Source organism: Anabrus simplex, chromosome 3, assembly GCF_040414725.1.
Source record: "Anabrus simplex isolate iqAnaSimp1 chromosome 3, ASM4041472v1, whole genome shotgun sequence".
NCBI classification, from domain to species: Eukaryota; Metazoa; Arthropoda; class Insecta; order Orthoptera; family Tettigoniidae; genus Anabrus; species Anabrus simplex.
This window is the reverse complement of record NC_090267.1, coordinates 307266407-307290882: the sequence shown is the minus strand read 5'-3', so window position 1 is coordinate 307290882 and position 24476 is coordinate 307266407. Positions and strand designations below refer to the sequence as shown.

General features: G+C 40.3%; 1 protein-coding gene across 2 annotated transcripts in view; it reads left to right on the top strand.

The window, feature by feature from the left end:
• The window catches only part of Capa (Capability), a 169375-nt gene that overhangs the window by 44893 nt on the left and 100006 nt on the right, over positions 1-24476 (top strand). Inside the window, exon 1 of one of the 2 annotated variants that reach the window (XM_067143120.2) lies at positions 6619-6742. The exons of the other annotated variant lie outside the window; for it this stretch is intronic. Coding sequence (XP_066999221.1) covers positions 6673-6742 — 70 coding nt within the window. The 5' untranslated portion in view covers positions 6619-6672. Of the gene's footprint in view, positions 1-6618; positions 6743-24476 lie in introns of those variants that run through there. 2 annotated transcript variants of the gene reach the window in all.

Below are 24476 nucleotides of genomic sequence, written 5' to 3'. Positions count from 1 at the left end.
TGACAAAAACGTGAGATTGCTCCTTTTGATGTTAATAGCCTCAAATATGGAAAGGTCAATGTTGAGTTTCACAGCAAGAGAGCAGGTTATATCACATCAGTTACAGAGGTTAATGGTATCCTGGAGAGAATACAAATCTTGCAATAGCTGTGGACCAGCCATGTTAATCGAAAGAAAGATGATGGATCGACAAAATGGAGTCCAAGTAACCGATAGAGACCTAAGGGAACTTTGCCGGACCGGTGGGACAGTGACATGCTAAATATCGCTGGAGCTAACAGAGAACTGCCCAAGACCGTTCAACTTTGAGAGAACTGTTGAAAATTTACCCGAGTTCGTGCTCCTAAGGGGTCTTCATCTAATGACTGAAATGCCCTCCTTGACGCCAACCACCAGGCGAGTCGACCATGCGGTTAGGGGCGCGCGGCTGTGAGCTTACATCCGGGAGAAGTGGGTTCGAACCCCACTGTCGGCAGCTCTGAAGATGGTTTTCTGTGGTTTCCCATTTTCACACCAGGAAAATGCTGGGGCTGTACCTTAATTAAGGCCACGGCTGCTTCCTTCCCATTCCCACGCCTTTCCTCTCCCATTGTCGCCATAAGACCTATCTGTGTCGGCGCGACGTAAAGCAAATAGAAGAAAAATGACGTCAATCTTATGTCCAGGGATAGATTCACTGCAGCGTGCTCCTGTGGTGTCTTGTGTGTGTTTGAAGAGAAATGTAATAGGACAAACACCAAGTCCGAGAATCAGAGGAATTAACAATACGCAGATAAAATTATCACTCCGGCTGGGAGTTGAACTCGGGTCCCTCTGAACTGGAGACCAATACGCTGAAGGAAATAAAATATGACGTTAAAGATCAGATTGTTCGTTGCCATAGGCTAAAATTGATTTCGGAGTATGATTAGTGAATCTCGTATTGCGGCAATAGCGATTTGATGAAGTCCAAAGTTAAATTCATGGGCGAAATATCAGAACCCTTCGAAAGGAAAACAGGAATAAGACAAAGAGACGGAATCTTCAACAGTCCTGTATCTTCGAAAAGTAATTAAATGGTGAAAACGGAAAGAGAGAGTACAGAAAGTCGTTTACCAGGTAGGCTACTATTCGAAAGAAAAACAAAAAATTGGTTAGTAGCGCGCAGCTGTGAGCTTGCATCCAGGAGTTAGTGGGTTCGAACCCCACTGTCGGCAGCCCTGAAGATGGTTTTCCGTGGTTTCCCATTTTCACACCAGGGAAATTCTGGGGCTGTACCTTAATTAAGGCGACGGCCGCTGCCTTCCAATTCCTAGGCCTTTCTTATCCCATCGTCGCCATAAGACCTATCTGTGTCGGTGCGACGTAAAGCAAATAGCAATGAAAAAAATAGAATACGTTACCTGCAACAAACTAGCATCTGAATACGGCACAATCAAACGAGTCCCATAATTTAAATGCTTCGGTGAAACAATTCAGAAAAAGAAGAATCGAAACACAAACCATAGAATTTCATCATCATCATCATCATCTAAAGGCTTCGCCTTGTCGCTGCAACCATTGATCTCTTCTCTCTGCGATCCTTTTCATCTCTCCATAACCTTGGCATCCCATCATCTCAACTACCTTTTCAATGATCTTCTTCCGTGGTTTCCCTCTGCCTTTCTTTCCCATCACCTTGCCTTCGAACAAGTTCTTTATGAAGTTATTATGCCGGAGAATGTGACCGAAAACTGCTTTTCTCCGTTTTATCGTTGTTATTAAATGTCTCTGGGTGTTTATTTCTCTAAGCACTGCTTCATTAGTTTTCTTCTCAATCCAGCTTGTTCTTGTCATCTTCCTCCATAGCCACATTCCATAGAATTTAAGAGCCCAAAAAAGGAAACAGCATATCGATCCACCAAAATATCTAGAAAAAAAGTGCATTTCCAGACACAGAAATCTAAGACATTACAACACAGGTATTAAATCAGAATATATCCATGGACAGTAAACAGGAAATAATAATAATAATAATAATAATAATAATAATAATAATAATAATAATAAACCAAACCCCATGGCACTACAGCCCTTGTAGGGTCTTGGCCTACCAAGCGACCGCTGCTCAGCCCGAAGGCCTGCAGATTACGAGGTGTCGTGTGGCCACACGACGAATCCTCTCGGCCGTTATTCTTGGCTTTCTAGACCGGCTCCGCTATCTCACCTCCAGATAGCTCCTCAATTCTAATCACGTTGGCTGAGAGGACCTCGAACCAGCCCTCACGTCCAGGTAAAAATCCCTGACCTTGCCGAGAATCGAACCCGGGGCCTCCGGGTAAGAGGCAGGCACGCTACCCCTACACCACGGGGCCGGCAATAATAATAATAATAATAATAATAATAATAATAATAATAATAATAATAATAATAATAATAATAATAATAATAATAATAATAGTTGAGAAACAGATTTTCAGTATGCGCCAGGTAATTGAAAAATTATACGAGAGGAATAAACAGTTATGGTTTATATTTCGTAGATCTAGAGAAGGCATATGACAGAATACCGACGGGAAATTGGTTAGCCGTACTCGGGGATTAGGGGATTAAGTGTAGATTATCAAAAGCAATCAAAGGATTGATTGGGCTGGTGTGATAATTGATGGTAGAATGAGTTCTTAATTTAAGTTACTTTCAGGTGTTAGAAAATGCGGTAATCTTTCACCTTTGTTGTTCATAGTTTACATGGATCACCTATTGAAAGGTATAAAGTGGCAGGGAGGAATTCAGTTAGGCGGAAATGTAGTAAACAGTTTAGCCTACGATGTCGACTTGGTCCTAATGACAGACTGTACAGGAAGCCTGCATTCTAATATCTTGGAACATGAGAATGGGTACAGTGGACATGATATGAAAATTAGCCTTTCCATGACTAAAGTGATGTCAGTACGGAAGAAAACTAAGAGAATGGAATGTCGGGTTAGGAATACAAAAATACCGAGCTCGATAGCTGCAGTCGCTTAAGTGCGGACAGTGTCCAGTATTCGGGAGATAGTAGGTTCGAACCCCACTGTCGGCAGCCCTGAAAATGGTTTTCCGTGGTTTCCCATTTTCACACCAGGCAAATGCTGGGGCTGTACCTTAATTAAGGCCACGGCCGCTTCCTTCCCACTCCTAGCCCTTTCCTCTCCCATCGTCGCCATAAGACCTATCTGTGTCGGTGCGACGTAAAGCAACTAGCAAAAAAAAAAACGGAATACAAAACTGGAACAGGTAGATCATTTCAAGTATTTAGGATGTGTATTCACCCGGGATGGTAGTATAGTAAATGAGATTGGATCAAGATACAGCAAAGTGAGCTCGCAGTTGCGATGAACAGTATTCTGTAAGAAAGAAGTCAGCTCCCGGGCGAAACCCTCTCCACCAGACTGTTTTCAGACACACTTTGATTTACGGGAGTGAAAGCTGGGTGGGCTCAGGGTATCTTATCATAAGCTAGAAGTAACAGGCATAAATGCAGCGAGAATTATCACTGATACAAACGGGTGGGAACAATGACAGGAGGGTACTCGGAATGAGGAGATAAAGGCTAAATTAGGAATGAAGTCGAAACATGACGTGGTACTCATTAAATCGGCTTCCGTGGTGAGATCATGTGAGGCGAATGGAGGAGAAGAGGCTACGTAAGAACATAAGAGATTCGGTCATGGAGGGTAACGTAAGTGAAATAGATCGACACCAAGACGACTATGGTTAGACTCAGTTTCGAATGATTTAAAGCTAATAATGGAGTGTGGGCCTCGAAAAGTCCTGGTGGAGGTGTTTCGAGCTGACGCTGTATAATTTAAAGAGTTAATGAACTAAACGAGGCCTCAGAGCTAGTTCCAAATAGAGGATTGTGGAGGCATTTCGTAAATTCACAGAGGCTTGTAGACTGAACACTGAAAATCATAACAGTCTATAGTGATGTTGTATGTATGAAGTAATATTAATAATAATCGAAAACACCGGGCGAGTTGGCCGTGCGTGTAGAGGCGCGCGGCTGTGAGCTTGCATCCGGGAGATAGTAGGTTCGAATCCCACTATCGGCAGCCCTGAAAATGGTTTTCCGTGGTTTCCCATTTTCACACCAGGCAAATGCTGGGGCTGTACCTTAATTAAGGCCACGGCCGCTTCCTTCCAACTCCTAGGCCTTTCCTATCCCATCGTCGCCATAAGACCTATCTGTGTCGGTGCGACGTAAAGCCCATAGCAAAAAAAAAAAAATAATCGAAAACATAGATAAAATAACACAAAATCATAAGGAATATTCTAGGTTCAAAACTAAAAGGTGAACAATACAGACTCAGAAACCAAAAAAAAAAAAAAAAAAAAAAAAAAGAAGAAATTAAACAGACAAATATTCACAGTGACATTAGAAACCACATATTAGAACTTGTTAACACATCAAAAGAATGAACTCTCACAAGCTCACAAAACAATTAGACGAATTTTGTGAAAACATGTGTAAATGCAAAAACTATGAAGTTAAACGGTGATAAGAACATGAACTTGGCAGGAATCACACAAGAAAATATCCAAATTAGGGAGAATTTTAGATCCTAAATTTACAAAAGGCACTTGACTAAACCGAATAGGATGAGCGGAGTAACTTAGAGTCAAAAGAGAGAAGGTGCCCGCAGCAAACTAATCAAACAAATATGAGCACGAAGGAAGGCAAACAAACGTGTAATAATAATAATAATAATAATAATAATAATAATAATAATAATAATAATAATAATAATGTCCGCCTCTGTGGTGTAGTGGTTAGCGTGATTAGCTGCCACCCCCGGAGGCCCGGGTTCGATTCCCGGCTCTGCCACGACATTTGAAAAGTGGTACGAGGGCTGGAACGGTGTCCACTCAGCCTCGGGAGGTCAACTGAGTAGAGGTGGGTTCGATTCCCATCTCAGCCATCCTGGAAGTGGTTTTCCGTGGTTTCCCACTTCTCCTCCAGGCGAATGCCGGGATGGTACCTAACTTAAGGCCACGGCCGCTTCCTTCCCTCTTCCTTGCCTATCCCTTCCAATCTTCCCATCCCTCCACAAGGCCCCTGTTCAGCATAGCAGGTGAGGCCGCCTGGGCGAGGTACTGGTCATACTCCCCAGTTGTATCCACCGACCAAGAGTCTAAAGCTCCAGGACACTGCCCTTGAGGCTAAGTCCGAGGGAAAAACCGAACCTGGAGGGTAAACAGATGATGATGATGATGATGATGATGATGATGATAATAATAATAATAATAATAATAATAATAATAATAATAATAATAATAATAATCTTTTTATTGCTTTCTCCGCACTTGTGCGGTGGTGGATGCGAACTGCGTCGCACGTGTGGATTTGGCCCTGGTTTAGGGCCGGATGCCCTTCCTGACGCCAACCCTATATGAAGGGATGTAATCACAATAGCGTGTTTCTCTAGTGATTGGTAGTGTGGTGTGTCGTCTGAATATGAAGAGGAGAGTGTTAGGACATACATAAACACCCAGTCCCCGTGGCAGAAGAATTAATCAGAAGGGATTAAAATCTCCAACCCGGCCGGGAATCAAACCCGGGACCCTCTGAACCGAAGGGCAGTACGCTAACCATTTAGCCAACAAGTCGGAAAACAATAAATAATAATAATATTAATATTAAAATATATAAAAAGTATTATTGAAATATATTATTATTATTATTATTATTATTATTATTATTATTATTATTATTATTATTATTATTAGTTTACGTTTCGGTAACCAGTTTACAGTTTTCGGGGATGTCGAAGTGTCAGAACTTTTTTCCGTTGGAGTTCTTTTGTTTGTATGTATGTTAGGCGTGTTAAATCCTAAGCAGCTTCTCCGTCAGCTGCCATGAATACCACTGAAGAGGTATATTAGGGAAATGAGATAATTTCCCGTTGCTTTCCTTACTGAGTTAGAAAGTGCCATTACATACCAGTCTGCCAATCGACTCTATGAGCAACACCTTTACGTCATTCATCACTGGAGCTAGTTGCATAAAAAATGGCGTTACTAGCATTGTTCACATCGGTCATTTCCACATTGTCAAAGCCAAGGATAAGACCGAGACAGGTCAATGAAAGTAACCCATTTGTTCTAGCTCATACCAGAAGACATGTCATGGATATGGTCGTGGGAGTTCTTTTCCATGACAATAAACTTATTGATATTAAGTTGACGTATTTTAGAAACTCAAATACCATCGGCCTCAGCCGGAATCGAGACCTCCAACACAGAGGTTTTGTGAAGTAGGATTATGTTCTACCTCTATGTTCGCCACTGAATTCTTCAAGTCAAGAATTCAAGAAACAATTTAGATGTGAATATTTCTTGAGTGGGTTTAAAGCCTCATCATGAGAACACCTACTCCCTGACTGTATAACACATTTCGCAATAAGATGACACAAATTAATTCGCGGGGTAGAGTAAGTAATACGATGGTCGTGCGAGGGGTGTAGTAGGGAGGGGTAATGCCCGCTCCCTGGGCCGACCGGCTGGAGGGGAGGGATGTACGGGGGAGTACACGTAGCGTAACACGCAGGTCGCTCAGCCCTAACACTGTCTATAAAAGAAGACATGTGGTGAATTTACCTTGCTAAATTTTCACGATCGCCGCCTGTGAAGAGAGCAACAGGCCATCTCCGTTCCCGCCATCTATCCGGCAACATGAATGAAACTACTTTGTGCACTGTTACCACGTTCCTCGTACTGCTCTCCTGCACCGTGTACGGAGAAGGTAAGTTAAAATGTATCCCAAAACTTTTGTAGAGTTGCTCCAAAAGTACACATTTCCTATTCTTTGAGTAGTTCACTGTGTCTGTCTTTGTAGGGCCTATATGTATTACAATCATTCTAAAAACAATCAAGTCTCGAAATATTAGCAGCAATTCCTTTGTTATAAATATTCTTGAACATCAAACATTTGTTAGTTGCAGGGATTTGGATATTTTCTGCAGTTCTGATCGATATCCTATAATCCTCATTTGAATAGCGAAAGGAAGACATTTCCATACAGACTTGGCTAGAACTAATTATTTCGTTTTTGTGTGAAAATTTAAATACTGTAATTGTCTTTATTGAAAAGACTACATTAGACTATATTCGTGATACATATTTCGTCCTCTTAAGGGACATCTTCAGTCACACATACAAACATTGAAAATAAGGTGAGGACACGTTGAAATAAGTAAATAAAAATTCTTTAAATCTTGTGACGCGGCGTATGGCGTCTTGTCAATCTTGAATGTCAAAATGGTGCAGCATGAACAAATTTATAACGTGTAATAATGATTTCGTCTCTAACTCGAGTTATTTAATAGTTTTCCTTCTGAGCAAGTAACACTCCGTTTATTAATAATCAGTTTTTCCCAAATTGAACACAATATTTTACTAAACATTTTCTACATTTAATTTCTTGAATATTGACACTAATCTGAAGAGAAATAGTTTAGTCGAAAATTTCATTTTCCATTAGTAGGAGGAATTTTAATAAAAAAAGAATTTCTTGGAATTATTTTTACAGTTCTGATAGTTTATTAATAATCAGTTTTCCCAATTCGAACACAACGTTTTACTAAACATTTTCTACATTTAATTTCTTGAATATTGACACTAAAATGAAAATAAATATTTTTAGTCGAGAATTTCATTTTCCATTGGTAGGAAGAATTTTAATATGAGGCCATTTCTTGGAATTATTTCTACAGTTCTGATAGATATCTCAGAATCATCATTTGAACTGAAAAGGAGACATCTCTATATTTTTGATACAACTTACACTTTCATCTTCAGTTATTTGTTGTGTTTTTCTCTCCGCTTGTGGCAAAATGTCAGGATTGGAAAGAATAAGCAATTAATGTAACAACTATCTAAATTCGTTCTTCGCAGCACCAAAGGAGAGAAAGTAGTCATATACATTATGTTATCGTGCGTGCTCATGGCGTTATCTTCTGTACTGTGTAGTAGTGACACGTGGACCATGTCAGATAATAAAATAGGCTGTATAAGACGTTGTTCCGCCTGTTGCCATTTCTTGATGGATGCAGTATTTTTGTATCCGTCTCTTGGCACAGGCCAGAGCAAAGTGTAGCTTCCACCGAAGTCCCAGTCTCATCCATGGCTGTGACAATATGGAAGCTGCTGGGGTATGAGTGGTGCTGAGTAATGACATTGGGAGCACAACTAGTGTCTGAGTGTTATGAAAGGTGTTGCTCATAGGATCAGTCGTGCTGCAGTGGCACCTTCTGTTCCAGTGAGGAAAGCAATGGCAAACTACCTCACTCCTCATCTTGCCTAGTACGCCTCATTTGGGCTCTGCCATTGGTTTTTGCAGTTTCCCTATAACTGCATAGCCGTTGGTGGTGCTATTTGAGGATCAAACCAGCCTCTGGGCTGATGACCTAACAGAAAGAAGACATTGTTCGAAATTTAAAATGTTGCCGTAGCAGCATCAGTGTACCATTTCTGGGCTACTTTTCAGGATCATTACATTTAAGGTACAGTGGTATGTTTTAAAGTACATACTGTGAGAAAATCTAGAAAGCTTAGTATTATCTTGATACTGAGAGAAATCATCATTTCTTAATAAGTTCCATGATAATTATAATTGGATTTTGAAACGATATTGTATTATAACGGTTTACTACTTTTAGCATACTTCTCAGGTGTCGTTCAATGTAAAGCGGTACATTTAAAATAAGAAATGCCTTTAAAGAGTAGCAGGATCTTGAAACTTACCGATATTAGCCTCTGAAAGAATACGTTCGCTGATAATTAGAATTCATTTACGAGAAGTATTTTGCAAGAACGTTTATCCACTCTAGAGTACTAGATTCGTACTAAACAGGAAATATTTCACACGTTTTCATTGCAATACATTTTATGAACGTCTTTCGACTCCCCAAGGGCTGCCTGGCCGAGGCGGTAAAGGCGTGCTCGGTTCGCCCGGAAGGACGTGGGTTCGAATCCCCGTCAGGAAGTCGTACAATTTAAGAAACGAGATTTCCACTTCCGGAGGTGCATATGGCCCTGAGGTTCACTCAGCCTACACTAAAAATGAGTACCAGGTTAATTCCTGGGGGCAAAGGCGGCCGGTCGTAGAGCTAACCACTCTACCCCATCACGTGCCGAGGTTAACAATGGTGGAAGCCTTTACCCTCCACTCCTCAAAGGGCCTTCATGGCCTGTACGGAGGTGGCTTTTCTTGCTTAGCTTTCGACTCCCCGAATCGTTAAATTGTTTAAAGACATGGTATAAATCTCAGTATTTTAGTTTATCATTGATTCCACGTATATGTTTCACTTCAAGCGTGTAGGATAGTACATAACTCTGTGGTAGCTATTTTTTCTATTAATTTATTTACTGCGCCTTCCTTTAAAAACTACCCATGACAAAAAGTTTTGATGGAAAGAAAGTCCATCTTTGTCGCATGCACAGAAGCTATTTGCTTAAATTCTCTGTTTAAATTCTCAACATGAGGTTTTTGTTTAAGAATCTGGAGAAAGAGCCAGTCAAAATTACTTGTTATTCTCAAAAGTCTGCAAACTGCTTTGGTGCATTGGGAGTAAGAACTCAGATATATCGTTACTGTCTTCTCTGCAAATGCTTTGAGATTCGAAATTGGCTGAAAGAAAGTGAGATTTTGGAAATAAAAGTCACATTCTTGTACTTCGATTGTACGTATGTTGTTGAAAATATTTAAAAGATTTAAATGTAACGAAGACTACAAATTTCTTCCTTAGTTTAATAAAACCCTCAGTACTTTCTCTTCTTTTTAAAATTTTGTTTACATATGTTCTGCAAACAAAAAATAAATCAAAATGTTATTACCATGACATCTCTTCAGACATTTCACCAATTTCTGATCATTTATTGTGTCTCAAGATATATACTGTAGTACCAAAACATGTGACAAACCTAACTCATTATCAGTTCCCAAAACCAGTTTTCGCTGAACAGGGATTGGCAAAGCACAGCCTGCAAATTCGTTCAATTCCGCCCTTCAGTTAACAATCGATTCCCTTTTCGGAAAATATAACGTATGAGAGAATTGCACATCAGTTGGCACGAGGGAAATTAAACTATACACTGCTCTGAGATTTTCTGAGTTCTTTGGTATCTACCTGTTCAAATGTACGGATACTACACTAGTCTGAGAAGGCTTAATTCAGGATTCCCCGTTGGACGAGAACGGGATTCAAAGGAGAAAATTATTCTTTTTTGTAAGAAAAGTCAAAAATTACAGAAGATTCTTACAAAAATAGCTTGCAGAATTTGAAGCTTACAAGATCTTACGAATTTTTAACAATATTTGGATACTTTAAAGCTTATTATTTAACGAGAATAATAAAAAGAAAAACTGACTTACAGTTAAAATAAATTCATCTGCAATGTACCTCTTAAATGAAACAGAATTTCCTCAGCGCAACAAAACTAGATTTTAATTTTCTTAAACTAACCACGATGTTTTCCTAAACCTTATAAATTATACCCAAAATTGTAAGCCAATATGTGCATCCTAATGCATTCTGTCGAATGATTAAATTCCATAGTGAAGCTTAGTAGAAGAGGCATTAGAAGTAGACTTTCTGATAAGGAACCATGCTCTCTTTTGAGAAGCACTTCTTCCCAGTTAAACCCCGTTTTTGAAAATATCTATCATGATTTCTAACTCCATCGTATAAATCTTAATCTGAAATCATCTTTAAATATGCATGAGTTTTACATTCTGCATTCTTAGATTTGAACCTATTCATGTTAATCTATTTTGATTATAAGATTTTTTAAATGAGTATCGAATAGATACTAATACCCCTAAAAACTATTTGTATTTTCATTTGGTCTTGAACAACGCACGTGTGATTTTCGGAATGAAAAGTCTTGTCCCTGAGGTGGAGTTGGAGGTCCCATAGAGATGACCACGATATTAGAAGTCACGTAATACTAAAAGCATGATTGTTTCCTTTTTTCCTTCGGTCTTCATGTAATTTTTTCCCATATCTGGTGTTGGGAATAATATATCTTGGAAAAGTGTTTATCTAAAGCGAAAGTGTTGAAAATGTGACTTCTATTGCGACTGAAACTCTTATTTTCCTAACGGATGCGTTACCTGACACACTAGAATAGTCGACTGATACAAGGACGAATTTTTCAGCTTCTTGGTGTTTGAATAGCTATCACCGAATGAGATAACCTGTTTTATCTCTTTGGTGTTAATGAATTTAAGTTTTCAGTTCTTTTGAATGTATGTATGTTTAGTCCTCAGCCCGAAGGCTGGTTGGATCCTCAACAGTTCCGCCATCAGCTGTCATAGATGGCCTAGGCATCACTGAAGAGGCGTACTAGGGAAATGAGGAGTGAGGTAGTTTCCCGTTGCTTTCCTCACCGAGCCACAAGTTGCTATTACACATCAGTCTGCCAAGCCCACTGAAATGCATGCACCAACTGACCCTATGAGCAATATTTTCACACCATTCATAGCAGGGACTGGCTGCAGAAGGAATGGCATTACTAGCATTACTCATACCTCAGTCACTTTCATTTTGTCAAAGCTAAGGATAAAGCTGAGACAGGTCAATGAAAGTAACAAAATTGCTCTAGCCCATACCAGAAGACATAGTGCACTGTAAACACTAGGTCCTGCCAGCAAAGGCACTTCTTTTGAATAACTGGTGACAAAATAATGAGAAAAATTTTTTTTTAGCTCTTTCGTTCTGAATAGTTGTTAAGGAATGTGAGAGCCAGTTACCAACTCTTCTGTCAACGAATGAGGCTATCATTTCTCTGTTCTTTTGTGCTGGACTGCTGTTGGTGGCAATACTTATCATGTTTTAAGGGGCATAACAATATATTATCGGCTTATTATTTAATGGCTCTCTCTCACCTTTTTCAAATGCAATCGAGGAATATGTGAATACTTTCATCAAGAGAGCGAGAAATTCAAGTTGAAAAAATCCCCGATGGTAATTGTTCTATTTATTACTCTCATTTAAGCCTCTTAAGTTCCAAATGACTACGCTGAGATTCGGTAGAAACGGAGCACTAAACTATTATCCGCGCACTTTTTAGTGATAGATTTTTGTACTCGTTGGATGAGTAAGAAGGGTTCCATTAATACTGCCAACTGAATGGAAATGAAATCTGAATTGAATCGATAATATGATCGATCGATATGAATTTTATAAACCTTTATTATTTTAAGCAAACAACTGTGTCACACACACAATATTTAATACTATATAACATTTCCCGTTGCGAAACGTGTTCCTAGCATGAATTCTATAGTTTGGCTTTGCTGTGTAAACAACAACAGTACGAGTACTTAAAGTGTACGCCAGATGGCGCACAGCGATGATAAGCGATTCTTAGTTTGTGTTTCAAAGGTTGCCAATACGAATCTCGAAGATAACCAAAGTCGACCGCTTCAACACTAGGGTGTAAATCTATCACTAAAAAGTGCGCAGATAATATGTTGTACAGCTGGTCGTTCGGTTCATGTCTACATCCTACTTCTGAAAACTCATTTACCAAATTGAGCCTTAGGTAATACATCCGATGAAAATATACACATTCCAAAAGATCTTGCATCATCTATAAAGTTTTGTCTTTTCACAATTTGCTTTACGTTGCACCGACATAGATAGGTCTTATGGCGACGATGGAATAAGACATGCCAAGGAGTGGGAAGGAGGTGGCCTGAATTAAGGTACAAACCCAGCATTTGCCTGGTATGTAAATGGAAAACCACGGGAAACAATTTTCTGAGCTGCCGACGGTGAGGTTCGAACCCACTATCTCCCAGATGTAAGCTCACATCTGCCGCACCCCTAACCGCACGGCCAACTCGCCCGGTATAAAGTATACATTTAACTATAACTAAGAAATGGACGTAATTCAAGTAAATGTAATATATTAATACTCATTCTTCAACGAAACAGAAATGAAAACTGTTTGTTCAAAATCAAATTACTGATTTCTCCTCGGAATGTTCACATCAATCTTGACATCGTTTTGTCTCTTTGTGGTAGGTTACAGGTACGAATCAATCTTGGTATAGCTTACTGTAAATAAGGTTACTTGCGGTTTGGGTCATGTACTGTAGCTGTTAGGCTGAATTCGGATGATGATGGGTTCGAACCCCTCGGTGAGCAGCCCTGAAGATGGTTTTCCGTTCACACCAGGTAAATGCTGAGGTCGTACCTGAATTAATGCCACGGTTGCTTCCTTCCTAATTCTAGCCCTGCCTTATCCCATTTTCGCCGGATAACCTATCTGTGTCGGTGCGACGTAGGCTGGTAACTGCTTTTAAAACTACGGACAACAGGAAATCTACCGTCTCATTGACTACTTTTCCAAACAAGTGTCCTTTGAACTTAAATGCAATTGAAACAAAAAGAAAATTTGTAGTTTTATGTGACTTTATATTGTGGTAATATCCACGGAACATCCATTTTACGTGGAATCTGTACGATAAGAGACTCGACATTTTATTTCAAATATTCCCCATGCGTTGGCCGGGATTCGAACTGCGGCATCTTTGGGGAAAAGCCACTGAATATTCCACTTGGATATCACGTCCCCTACTATGTTGCTGAGGTACCGGTACAACTGAAGAGGAGCAACCATATAAACCCACATCTAGGATGCCTGAGGAGACTGGAATGCTAACACCTAGACCACGGCGACGCGGAAAATACATTTCAAGGCTTCTCTCTACAGCTGCCTATCGCGTCACCGAAACAATGAGACATCATTAGGAGACAGTTCTGAAGAGATTTTAATTTCACAGGTTACATTAAAACGATAGCCCGTAGTTTTGTTTAATTATATAATAAATTAAACCTTAATTATAACACAGACTGAAATACGCAAAGAAAAAAATGCCTCAATGGCTGGGAACTCGCAGAATTGTTGAGCATGGCTTTACATTTCTAAAGAGTTGGAGAATCAATCCAATCAATCAATCAATCAATCAATCAATCAATCAATCAATCAATCTATCAGTCAATCAATCAGTTAAGCAAGCAAGCAAGCAAATTGTAGGTTTACGTGACTTGGTATCTTGATCATAGCCATGGAATCTCCAGATTTACGTGGAATTTGAACCGCAGGTACGTGACTTTTCAGTTCAAAAATGCCATATGCTTTCGCCAGTATTCAAACCACGGCCACCTTGGTGAGAAACCAGTGACTATGCCACTGGGCTATTATAAGAGAGAAGCACTGAAATCAGCTTTTAGTCAAGAAAGTGTGATGAGACCACCTAAGCTATTCACTAGCACTCGTAAATTAATTCCTTCACAAATGGTATTGCAGTGCTGACGTTCTTTGCAGCCTTAAACTCGCATTAATGTAAGTTTAGTGAGGCCCGTCTTTAACAGAATCTGTAGATACTGGAAACTTGACTTTAAGGGAATCTTCCCATGGAGTGCTTCACCGAAATTTATGCTGAAATATTTCTGATTATCTATTTTGCGGAACCCATTAAACATGGAAGGCTAAACGTTGCTTGATTTGCGACCATAACAGTTCTAACGATGTAGAACAGTAGCCCACCTTTTCTTCAAGAATATTGCTTATATAGGTGTTTTCCAATCTTGACATTTTAGAAAGTGAAGGTGTTACGGAATTTCTGGGGCTGCCTAGTCGTGACAGTAAAGGCATGTTTGATTCATTCGGGAGGACTTGGGTTCGATTCTCTGATGGCTACACCTATAAAAATTTAACTTTCGAAGAGGTGAAAACATGTTGATTTTATTGTATGCAGAAGACTAGTATGCATTTCCTTCGGGAAATTTCACTTGTATTTGGTCATGTTGAGCAATATTAGATGTCCAATTCTATATATGAGTATAGTCTCACCTTGTAACACCGAATATTAAAGTGAGCTGGAGTGGATTTTTCATGTGTCGTCGCAACACAAACTTTGCAATTACTTTTTTTCGATAAGATTGCATTTTTCTATAAAGACCGCTCTAAGCACCTATTTCTGGGGGGATGGGGTGATTTCACCCCTTCAGTACTTATTTTGTCAGAAAACTAAACATAAGTTTGTCTGATTTTACATTTTACCTAGTGGTTTAACGTCGCGCGAACACATGGAAGATTTTCGGTGACGCAGTCATGGGAAAGGGCTAGGACTGGAAAGGAAGCGGCCATGGCCTTGATTAAAGTGCAGCTCCAGCATTTGCCTGGCATGAAGATGGGAAACCTCGGAAAAATCATCTTCAGGGTTGCCGACGGTGGAACTCGAACCCACCATCTGCCGAATGCAGCCGTATAGCTACGCGAACCTAACCCCATGGCCAACTCGCTCGGTGCTTTCTTATTTCCAGACCTCCTAAAACATATCCAAAATTCAACAAAATCGGTGCCGTTTTTTGTGAGTGCCAGCGTCACAGCCCTTACCTTCAATACTTTGAAAGGCCTCCGTGTTCTGATAATAATGTTATTGGCTTTACGTCCCACTAACTACTTTTACGGTTATCGGAGACGCCGAGGTGCAGGAATTTAGTCCTGCAGGAGTTCTTCTACGTGCCAGTAAATCTACCGACACTAGGCTGACGTATTTGAGTACCTTCAAATACCACCGGACTCAGCAACGATCGAACCTGCCAAACTGGGGTCAGAAGGCCAGCGTCTCAACCGTCTAAGCCACTCAGCCCGACTCGTATTCTGTACTGAGATCACTTTGCTTTTCATTTCGTCAGGAAATTGCATCTGCCCACCTATAAACGGTTATTCATTTTACAGTTTGTCCTTTCTGAAGATGTTTTATTTTAATGATTTGCTTTACGTCGCATCAACGCAGATAAGTCTCATGGCGACGATAGGATAGGAGTGGGAAGGAAGTGGCCGAGGCCTTAACTGAAAGACAGCCTCGGCATTTACCTGGTGTAAAAATGGGAAGCCACGGAAAACCATCTTCAGGGCTGCCGACAGCGGGGCTCGAACCCACAAAGTTATTTCCCGAATACAAGGTTATAGCTATGTCTTACTGAAAGTACATAATGTACTCGTGGGGAAAGTGTCAGGGGGGACAAATAAATCTGGCACGATAACAATCCAAAGATTACATACAATCTAAAGATTACATACTTGACCGTGGAAACCTAGACCAGAATACTGCTGAAAATCACACTGAAAGATATTTACAAATATTGCAGTAATTATTTGCACATCTTCAATTCTTATCATACCGATTTTACCATACCTGTTGGGGTCGCAGGTGCGATCTGTGTTGCTAATGTGGATTTGGCCCTTATCACGGCCGGATGCCCTTCCTGACGCCAATCCTATGTGGAGGGATTTGTTCACTATCACTTATTTGTGTAGTTGGTGGTATTGAAGTGTGCTGTGCGTGAATAAAGATGATAATGTTGGCACAAACACAAACACTCACTCCCTGAATCATAGGAGTTAACCAGTCGCGATTAAAACCCCCAACTTCTTCTACAGCTTTTTCCCCACACCTGTGCGGTCGCGGGTGCGAACTACGGCGCATATGTAGATTTGGTCCTCTTTTACGACCGAATGCCCTTCCTAACGCAAGCCTACATGGAGGGATGTAATCACTATTACGTGTTTCTATGATGATTGGCAGTGTTGTGTTTTGTCTGAATATGAAGAGGAGAGTGTTGGGACAGGCACAAACACCCAGACTCCGAGCCAGAAGACGTGAATATGACTCAACCGGGCGAGTTGGCCGTGCGGTTAGGGGCGCGCGGTTGTGAGCTTGCATGCGGGAGGTAGTGGGTTCGAATCCCACTGTCGACAGCCCTGAAGATGGTTTTCCGTGGTTTCCCATTTTCACACCAGGAAAATGCTGGGGCTGTACTTAATTAAGGCAACTGCCGCTTCCTTCCAACTCCTAGGCCTTTCCTATCCCATCGTCGCCATAAGACCTTTCTGTATCGGTACGACGTAAAGCCACTAGCGAAAAAATAGACTCGATTTTCTAATCACTGAAATAACATCACATACCCTCTCACCCGTGAAGTTTCATTTCGTTTCCTCCTCCCCGTCTGGTGCTTCAATTGTTTTGTCACGGAGTGTATTTAACATTTTATAATGTTCCAAAGTCCGCCTCTGTGGTGTAGTAGTTAGTGTGATTACCTGCCACCCCCAGAGGCCCGGGTTCGATTCCCGGCTCTGCCACGAAATTTGAAGTGGTACGAGGGCTGGAACGGGGTCCACTCAGCCTCGGGAGGTCAACTGAGTAGAGGGGAGGATCGATTTCCACCTCAGCCATCCTGAAAGCGGTTTTCCGTGGTTTCCCACTTCTCCTCCAGGCAAATGCCGGGATGGTACCTAACTTAAGGCCACGGCCGCTTCCTTCCCTCTTCCTTGTCTATCCCTTCCAAACTTCCCATCCCTCCACAAGGCCCCTGTTCAGCATAGCAGGTGAGGCCGCCTGGGCGAGGTACTGATCATCCTCCCCAGTCGTATCCCCGACCCAAAGTCTGAAGCTCCAGGACACTGCCCTTGAGGCAGTAGAGGTGGGATCCCTCACCGAGTCCGAGGGAAAAACCGACCCTGGAGGGTAAACAGATTACGAACGAACGATAATGTTCCAAAGGAACAGAAAAGAATTAAAGTGAACAATGAACATTAAATTCCTAAACGAATGCCATGTACTGGAATAAAGTTCAAATGAATGTAGTATCTTTTTCATTCGCCTCCAAAGATGATATTGAATTAGAAGTATATTATGGTGATCACCAGTCTGGCCCCGCGGTGTAGGTGGCAACGCGTCCGCCTGTCAACCGGCGAACCCGGGTTCGATTCATGGTCGGGTCAGGGGTTTTTAATCGTAAATGATTAATATCCCTGGCCTGGGGACTGGGTGCTTGAGTCGTCCTTACTGTTCTTTTCCTCATATTCAATACTTTACACTTCCCCCATTTCCAAATACACGCAGGTTCACAACATATGGTGCAAAGTAGGGGCGGAAGATCTCCTTAGGTCGACGCCCCAAATAAATAGCATTTTTTAAAAAATGGTGATCACCATCTCCTGAATACGCAACTTGCTTTTTCGTCCCGCAACGTATAAAACAATGTGAAATGACGCCTACTTGTATCAAAGCAACTGTAAATGCACACCTAGATGTGTCATATAACTAAAATGTGACACTTTCAAAAATGTGCTCAACATATGATTCAAAATCACAATGAGAACGAAATATGCATTTATGTGACAAATAGAAACCGCTTATTTGTGAGGAGAATCACCGGATTTGCATTGAAACCCGTTAGGCGTGCATATATATATGCAGGGCACAATATGTGACGTTTCATAAACACCCGAGCCCCAGTAATGAGCAATAATAAGAAAACTGAACTACCATATAGTAACACAGAGGCTACTTCGGCTTAAAGCACAATATAATCCCGTGCACTCTCGTCCATCACTCTTTAACCCAGGGCCTCTCAAACGCCCAAACTCTCACGCGTGCAGAGCGAGGTGCATAGGCTCTGTGCACTGTGCATCGGTACGCTTCGCCTCAACTCGGCTTGACTCGGATGGTGTAGTGTGCTGAGAGCGACGAAGCGTTTGGTGGTAGACGACGTGTTTATCAGTGAAATAGATAAGCGCACGACAACTACATAATAATGGAGCAACCTGTTTCGAAGAAAGCAAAGACTTCCGAAAGTCCATTTCAATCGAACTGGGAACTTTCGTATTTTTTTTTGTCTGGTGTGACGATAACGCCAAATGCTTAATCTGTGGGACGATAGGGACGATAATTACGTGCGTAAGAAAATCGTCTGCTGAAAGACACTACAACAGACTACATTCGGAAAATTATTGTGAAATCATAGGAAACGTCAGAGAGAAAGAATTAAGGAAGTTGAAACATCTTGAAGAAGAGCATTCTATATGCACAAATGAGGTTTGTTCCAGTACTGTAGCATTTTCATTTTGGGTACGGGTTCTGCATTTTTTTAAATTATGTTTACATTCCTCTCAAACATGTATGTGTATTTCTAATTCAATTTTTTAATTTTTTTAATAACACTGGTAACCTTGTCCCATACAACTGTGCGTCTCCGCTCACCACACGTAAACATTTCGCAGTGGGGGAGAAGCAGCAGTGAAGGCGAGGAACGCGGAGACAGGCCGAACGGGGCGACAGGTGTAGGGAGAGAGGAGTGGGGGGTCTGCACTCTGGTCAACCAAGCGAAGTCGTCTTTGCACCGTGCACAGTGCATGCACCACGCGCATGCACCCTGAGAGGCCCTGCTTTAACCCAATATAAAACTGTAAGCCACTTGATCAAAATATATGCCATGTCATCACACAGAAGTACGTGGAGTAGCATAAAAATCCACTCTCATATTTTGAAGTTCGTAAAAGAGCATTTATCATACGAAATTCAGCCTATGAATACCTACCATTCAGTGCAGCTTTTATGGGAAAGATTTTAGCAACAAAACTTCTGAACAACTGAATATTTATTGTATTTCTGGTTAGGAGATTGTGCCTTTTTGATCAAGAGTTTGTCGCAGGTAGTATTAAATTTGACACTGATTAACTTATAAATTTTTCAAAATACTTCGTTTTCCATCTTTTCGTTTCTCTCTTCAAAATAAAATTCAACAGCACGAACTTCACAACAAAATACTCCACAGGCTAGGCAATCTCTATGCTACTATCATATTTTAAGGGTAGATGTTTAAGGGCCGGTATTATAGACCCCAAATAAAATGTTAACTAAAGAATGAGTTTAACTGTAACCAGAGTTTAAACCTATGTTGAGTCTTATAACGTCCTGTCTAAGTTAAACCGAGGTAAAGAAGGAAAGATACGACCTTGGTAGCAGCGACTGTTTGTTTGTTTGTTTGTTTGTTTGTTTGTTTGTTTGTTTGTTTGTTTGTCTACGGGGTCGGATATGCGGTGAGATGAATCTGCCGTGGCGGGTTTTTATGACCGGGTGCCGTTCCTGATGGTAACCTCATCAGAGGAATTAATGATGTGAAATGAATAACGTGATATTTGATAGTAGGAAGGGAGAGGGTGAAACCCGGTGCCGGCACATAGCCTACACCTGTCGAATAGCACAAAGGGATCTGCTCAAGGCTTAACGTCCCGATCCGATGGACGAATCACCATCAACAGCGTCATATGCCCTCACTCCATATGAGTACTGCGGAGAAATTTGGAACTTAATGAAGGCTTTTGGCACGCAATCTAGTGATTAGAAATTGTATACCACCACTTCCCCTACCCTGCAGGCCAAAATTCTGGTGGTGAAATTTTTTGACCAATGGGACTCGAACCGGCTAAGCACGGTGTCAGACCGTTTAGAATTCAACGCCGTAACGATAATTGCCACCAGGCAAGTTAGAAGAGATAACTATCAATTTATATTTTACTAGCAGTTACCCGCGGCTTCGCTCGCGTGGATTTCGTAATTTGATAAAAGTAATCATATCTCGGAATTGTACTAAGACATTATCTGAAAATCCCTAAAGTATAAAAACTCACCGAAAAACTGAGTTTCATTAACCCCAGAAACACTTTGTAAACCACGCTTTTCGGGGTAAGACGACCATGCAACATAGAACGGTACGTGTGAGAAACAGTCTTCTAGCAAGCCGAAAATAAAAGTAAATACATGTTTCTTTATTATTAAAGAAGATTCCAAATACCTATTTCCACATCTGTAACATCTTCAGTTTTTGAGATATAAGTATCCCCATAAAAAGAATGCAACCCCTTTATCGGTCCTTCCCCACCCACACCCCACACACCCATCTAAGTGAATTTTCCAAAAACAAAAAATGCGTGTTTCCTTACTTTTAAAGGTGATTCCAAAGACCAATTTTCATGTCTATAACATCTTCAGTTTTTGAGATATAAGTACCCTAATAAAAAAAGCATTCAACTCTTTTTTCACTTCTTTTCACCTTATTAAGTGCCTTTTCCGAAAACAAAAAGGTACATGTTGCTGTACATTTAAATGACTTTCCATATACAAAGTTTCTTTTCTGTAACAGGTTAATTACATGTCAGTTAACAACACGACATAAGGGAGGACGTTAAATACGACACGACTGACTATAAGACTCATTTCAATAATCTAACCACAATTCAACTTCAACTACGGTTATTTTATCAAGAGTTCCCCCGATAAATATACATTAAGAAAATCTTGTATTTCTCCAATTTATCTTCAAGATTAACAAAATGTACACGTCTCCAACATGAAGAAGAACCTTATCGCCGTTTTTAATTCGTCATTTGAACACTGACTTGTTGAATTTTTAACCAACATGAATGAACTTTATTTCATCATCATAATTATATGTTTTAATCTTCGTGCCATTTCATCATATCTTTTAGCTTTTGTGTCATCATAACATCAATGTATTTTAATTGTCTTGCCATTTTGTCAAATTTTAGCTGAAGATGTTCCATAATCGGAACGAAACATGTACTAGAGATTATATGGTTTATATTATGTAATTAATAAACTTATTATATAGAAATTGATAAGTATTGGAAGGTGGGAACCTACTCATAATTTAACCTTAGTTGTGCTGAGCCAATACGGAATAAATATGAGATTTATAAGCTGTTAATTTTTTGACATATAGTCTAGACACACCGGTACTCATTTTAAAGATTCACCCGCTTTTTCAATTCTTTTCAGCCCCTTACGTGGGTTTTCCAAAACAAACGTATGTACGTGTTTCCTTATTTTTAAAGGAGATTCCAAATACCAGTTTACATTTCTGTACGTCTCTAACACCTTCAGTTATTGAGATCTATGTATCCTCATAAAAAGAATTCAACTTCTTCACTTCTTTCCACCCCTCTCACCTCTTAAGTCGATTTTCCGAAAACAAAAGAATACGTGTTTCTTTACTTTGAAAAATGATTCCTAATACAAATGTTCATGCCTGTAACATCAGCGTTTGAGATATAAGTATCCTCATAAAAAGAATTCCACTCCTTTTTCACCCCACTCTCGCCCGCTAAGTTGATTCCTCTCCCGTCCAAAAATGCGAGATTCTTTATTTTTAAAGGATATTCCAAATACAAATGTTCACGACTGTAACTTTCAGTTTTTGAGCTATTGGTTTCTCCATAAAAGGAATTCAATTTTTTCTCTTCCTTTCACCCACCTCAAGTGAATTTTTCGAAAAAAAAAGTGTTTATCTATAAAGGAGCTTCCAAATACCAATAATCAGGACTGTAACATCTTAAGTTTCGAGGTATATGTAACCTCATAATAAGAATTAAAATCCTTTCCCCCTCCCCAAGTAAAGTTCCCCCAAAAATGCGTGTTTATTTATTTTTAAAGGTAATTCCAAATACCAATTTTCACATCTGTAACATTCAGTTTCTGAGATTTAAGTTTCTCCATAAAAAAAGTTCAACATTTTTCACTCCCTTTCACACTCCCATTTAAGTAAATTTTCCTAAAACAAAAAATGCGTATTTCTTTATTTATAAAGGAGTTTCCAAATACCAAACATCACGACTGTAATATCTTCAGTGTTTGAGATATATGTATCTTCATAAAAAGAATTCAACTCCGTTTTCATGCGCCCTCTCCCACCAAGTTGATTTCCCCCCAATCAATCAATACTGATCTGCATTTAGGGCAGTCGCCCAGGTGGCAGATTCCCTATCTGTTGCTTTCCTAGCCTTTTCCTAAATGCGTGTTTCATTATGTTCAAAGGAGATTCCAAATACCAGTTTTCAAGTTTGTAACATCTTTAGTTTTATATATATATATATATATATATATATATATATATATATATATATATATACCGGTAATTATTCTCGCACAAATAATTCAACTAATTTTTAGATTCTTTGTCCGCCACCATTTAAGTGAATTTTCCGAAGACAACAGAATACGTGTTTCTTTATTTTCTAAGGAGATTCTAAATACCAGTTTTCACGTACTCAACATCTTTATTTTTTGACATATAAGTACCCTCATACAAAGAATTCAACTCATTTTTAAATTCTTTCAAACCTCCCCAAGTGGATTTTCCGAAAAACAAAAAGAAGGTATTTCTTTACCTTTACAGGAGACTACAAATACCAATTTTTTAGTCTGTAATACGTTACGTGTCTGAGATAATTTGCAGATATAGTATTTTTAAAAATTCACCCCACTTGTCACTCCTGTTGGCCTCCTGAGATTTTAAAAAAAATACCTGTTTCTTTATTTTTAAAGGAGATACCAAATACCAATTTTTACGTCTGTAAGCTTTTGAGATACAGATATCCTCATTTAAAATATGCATCCCCTTTTCACCTCCTTAGCGACGGAATATCAAAAAATCCTTCCTTAATGAACACCTACACCCTAATATAAATGCATTCTCAAATTTTCATTTTTTTTAAGTCCAGTAGTTTTGGTTCGGCGATGATGAATCAGTCTGTCAGTCAGCAAGGACATGTTATTTTATACTAGCAAGATAACCGTGCATCGCTACGGCTTAAATTTTAAATTATTATTCTAAGTTCTATAAATTGTTGAGTCAACCGTCAGCTACGGTATTACACTGAATTTTTTTAATTGAATGCTTAACTGCAGGTAGAACAACCGAGGGAAGATGAGGAACAGGGAACTGTTGCTGAGAAGTGTGGAAGTAGGAGAAAGGGAAGAGGTAGGAAAGGGAAATGTGGAGTAGTGGATAGGAAAAGACTGGTGGAACAGGGTCGTGGGATGCAGAAAAGGGAGGAGGAAGTAGCTTCTGCAGCTGTCAGGAAAGATAGGACTGACCAGGAGGGTCGGGGATCATATAAGGTGGGTAGGGTTGAGGCTCTGGTCATGGGGGATTCCATCGTTGTCGGGAAAGTGTGTGGAGGAATGGGTACCAGGGTAGAGTGTTATCCAGGAATTATGTTAAGGCAGATGTTGAGGAAAGCAGAAGGAGGAGGGAAAGGAGAAGTTCATGGAGATGCCACGAACTCATGTTAGACAGCGTTATCGGCACCTGACAGAGTTTGAAATGGGCGTCATTGTCGGTCTCCATTTGGCCGGCTGGTCGAATTGTACAATAACAAGATTTGTAGGGCATTCGGATGTGACAATGGCCCGACGTTGGACTGCATGGGAACGTGAAGGGAGGCATACTCGTTGTCAAGGTTCCGGCCGACCTCATTTGACCACCACAAGGTGCACCAAGCACATCGTAACCCCTTCACATCTGCGCCTGCCATGCGAGAACAAGTAATGGATTCCCTGTAACATTCTGTGAATCCCTCACCATTGGTCGAAGACTAGCAGCAGCCGGACTAGTGAATTACCGTCCCATGCGTAGTAGTGTTGGCTACTGAATGCATTATTCGAAGCAGTGTATCAATTCATTCAAGTGTCCGAGTGAATCGATTCACAGGAACGGCGAGCTCACAGCACACGATTCAGCTTACTCCCAGCGGACAGTGCCGAGTGGCGCACTCACTGGACGTTGACGGTGAACCGAGCTTCCGCTGCAGCG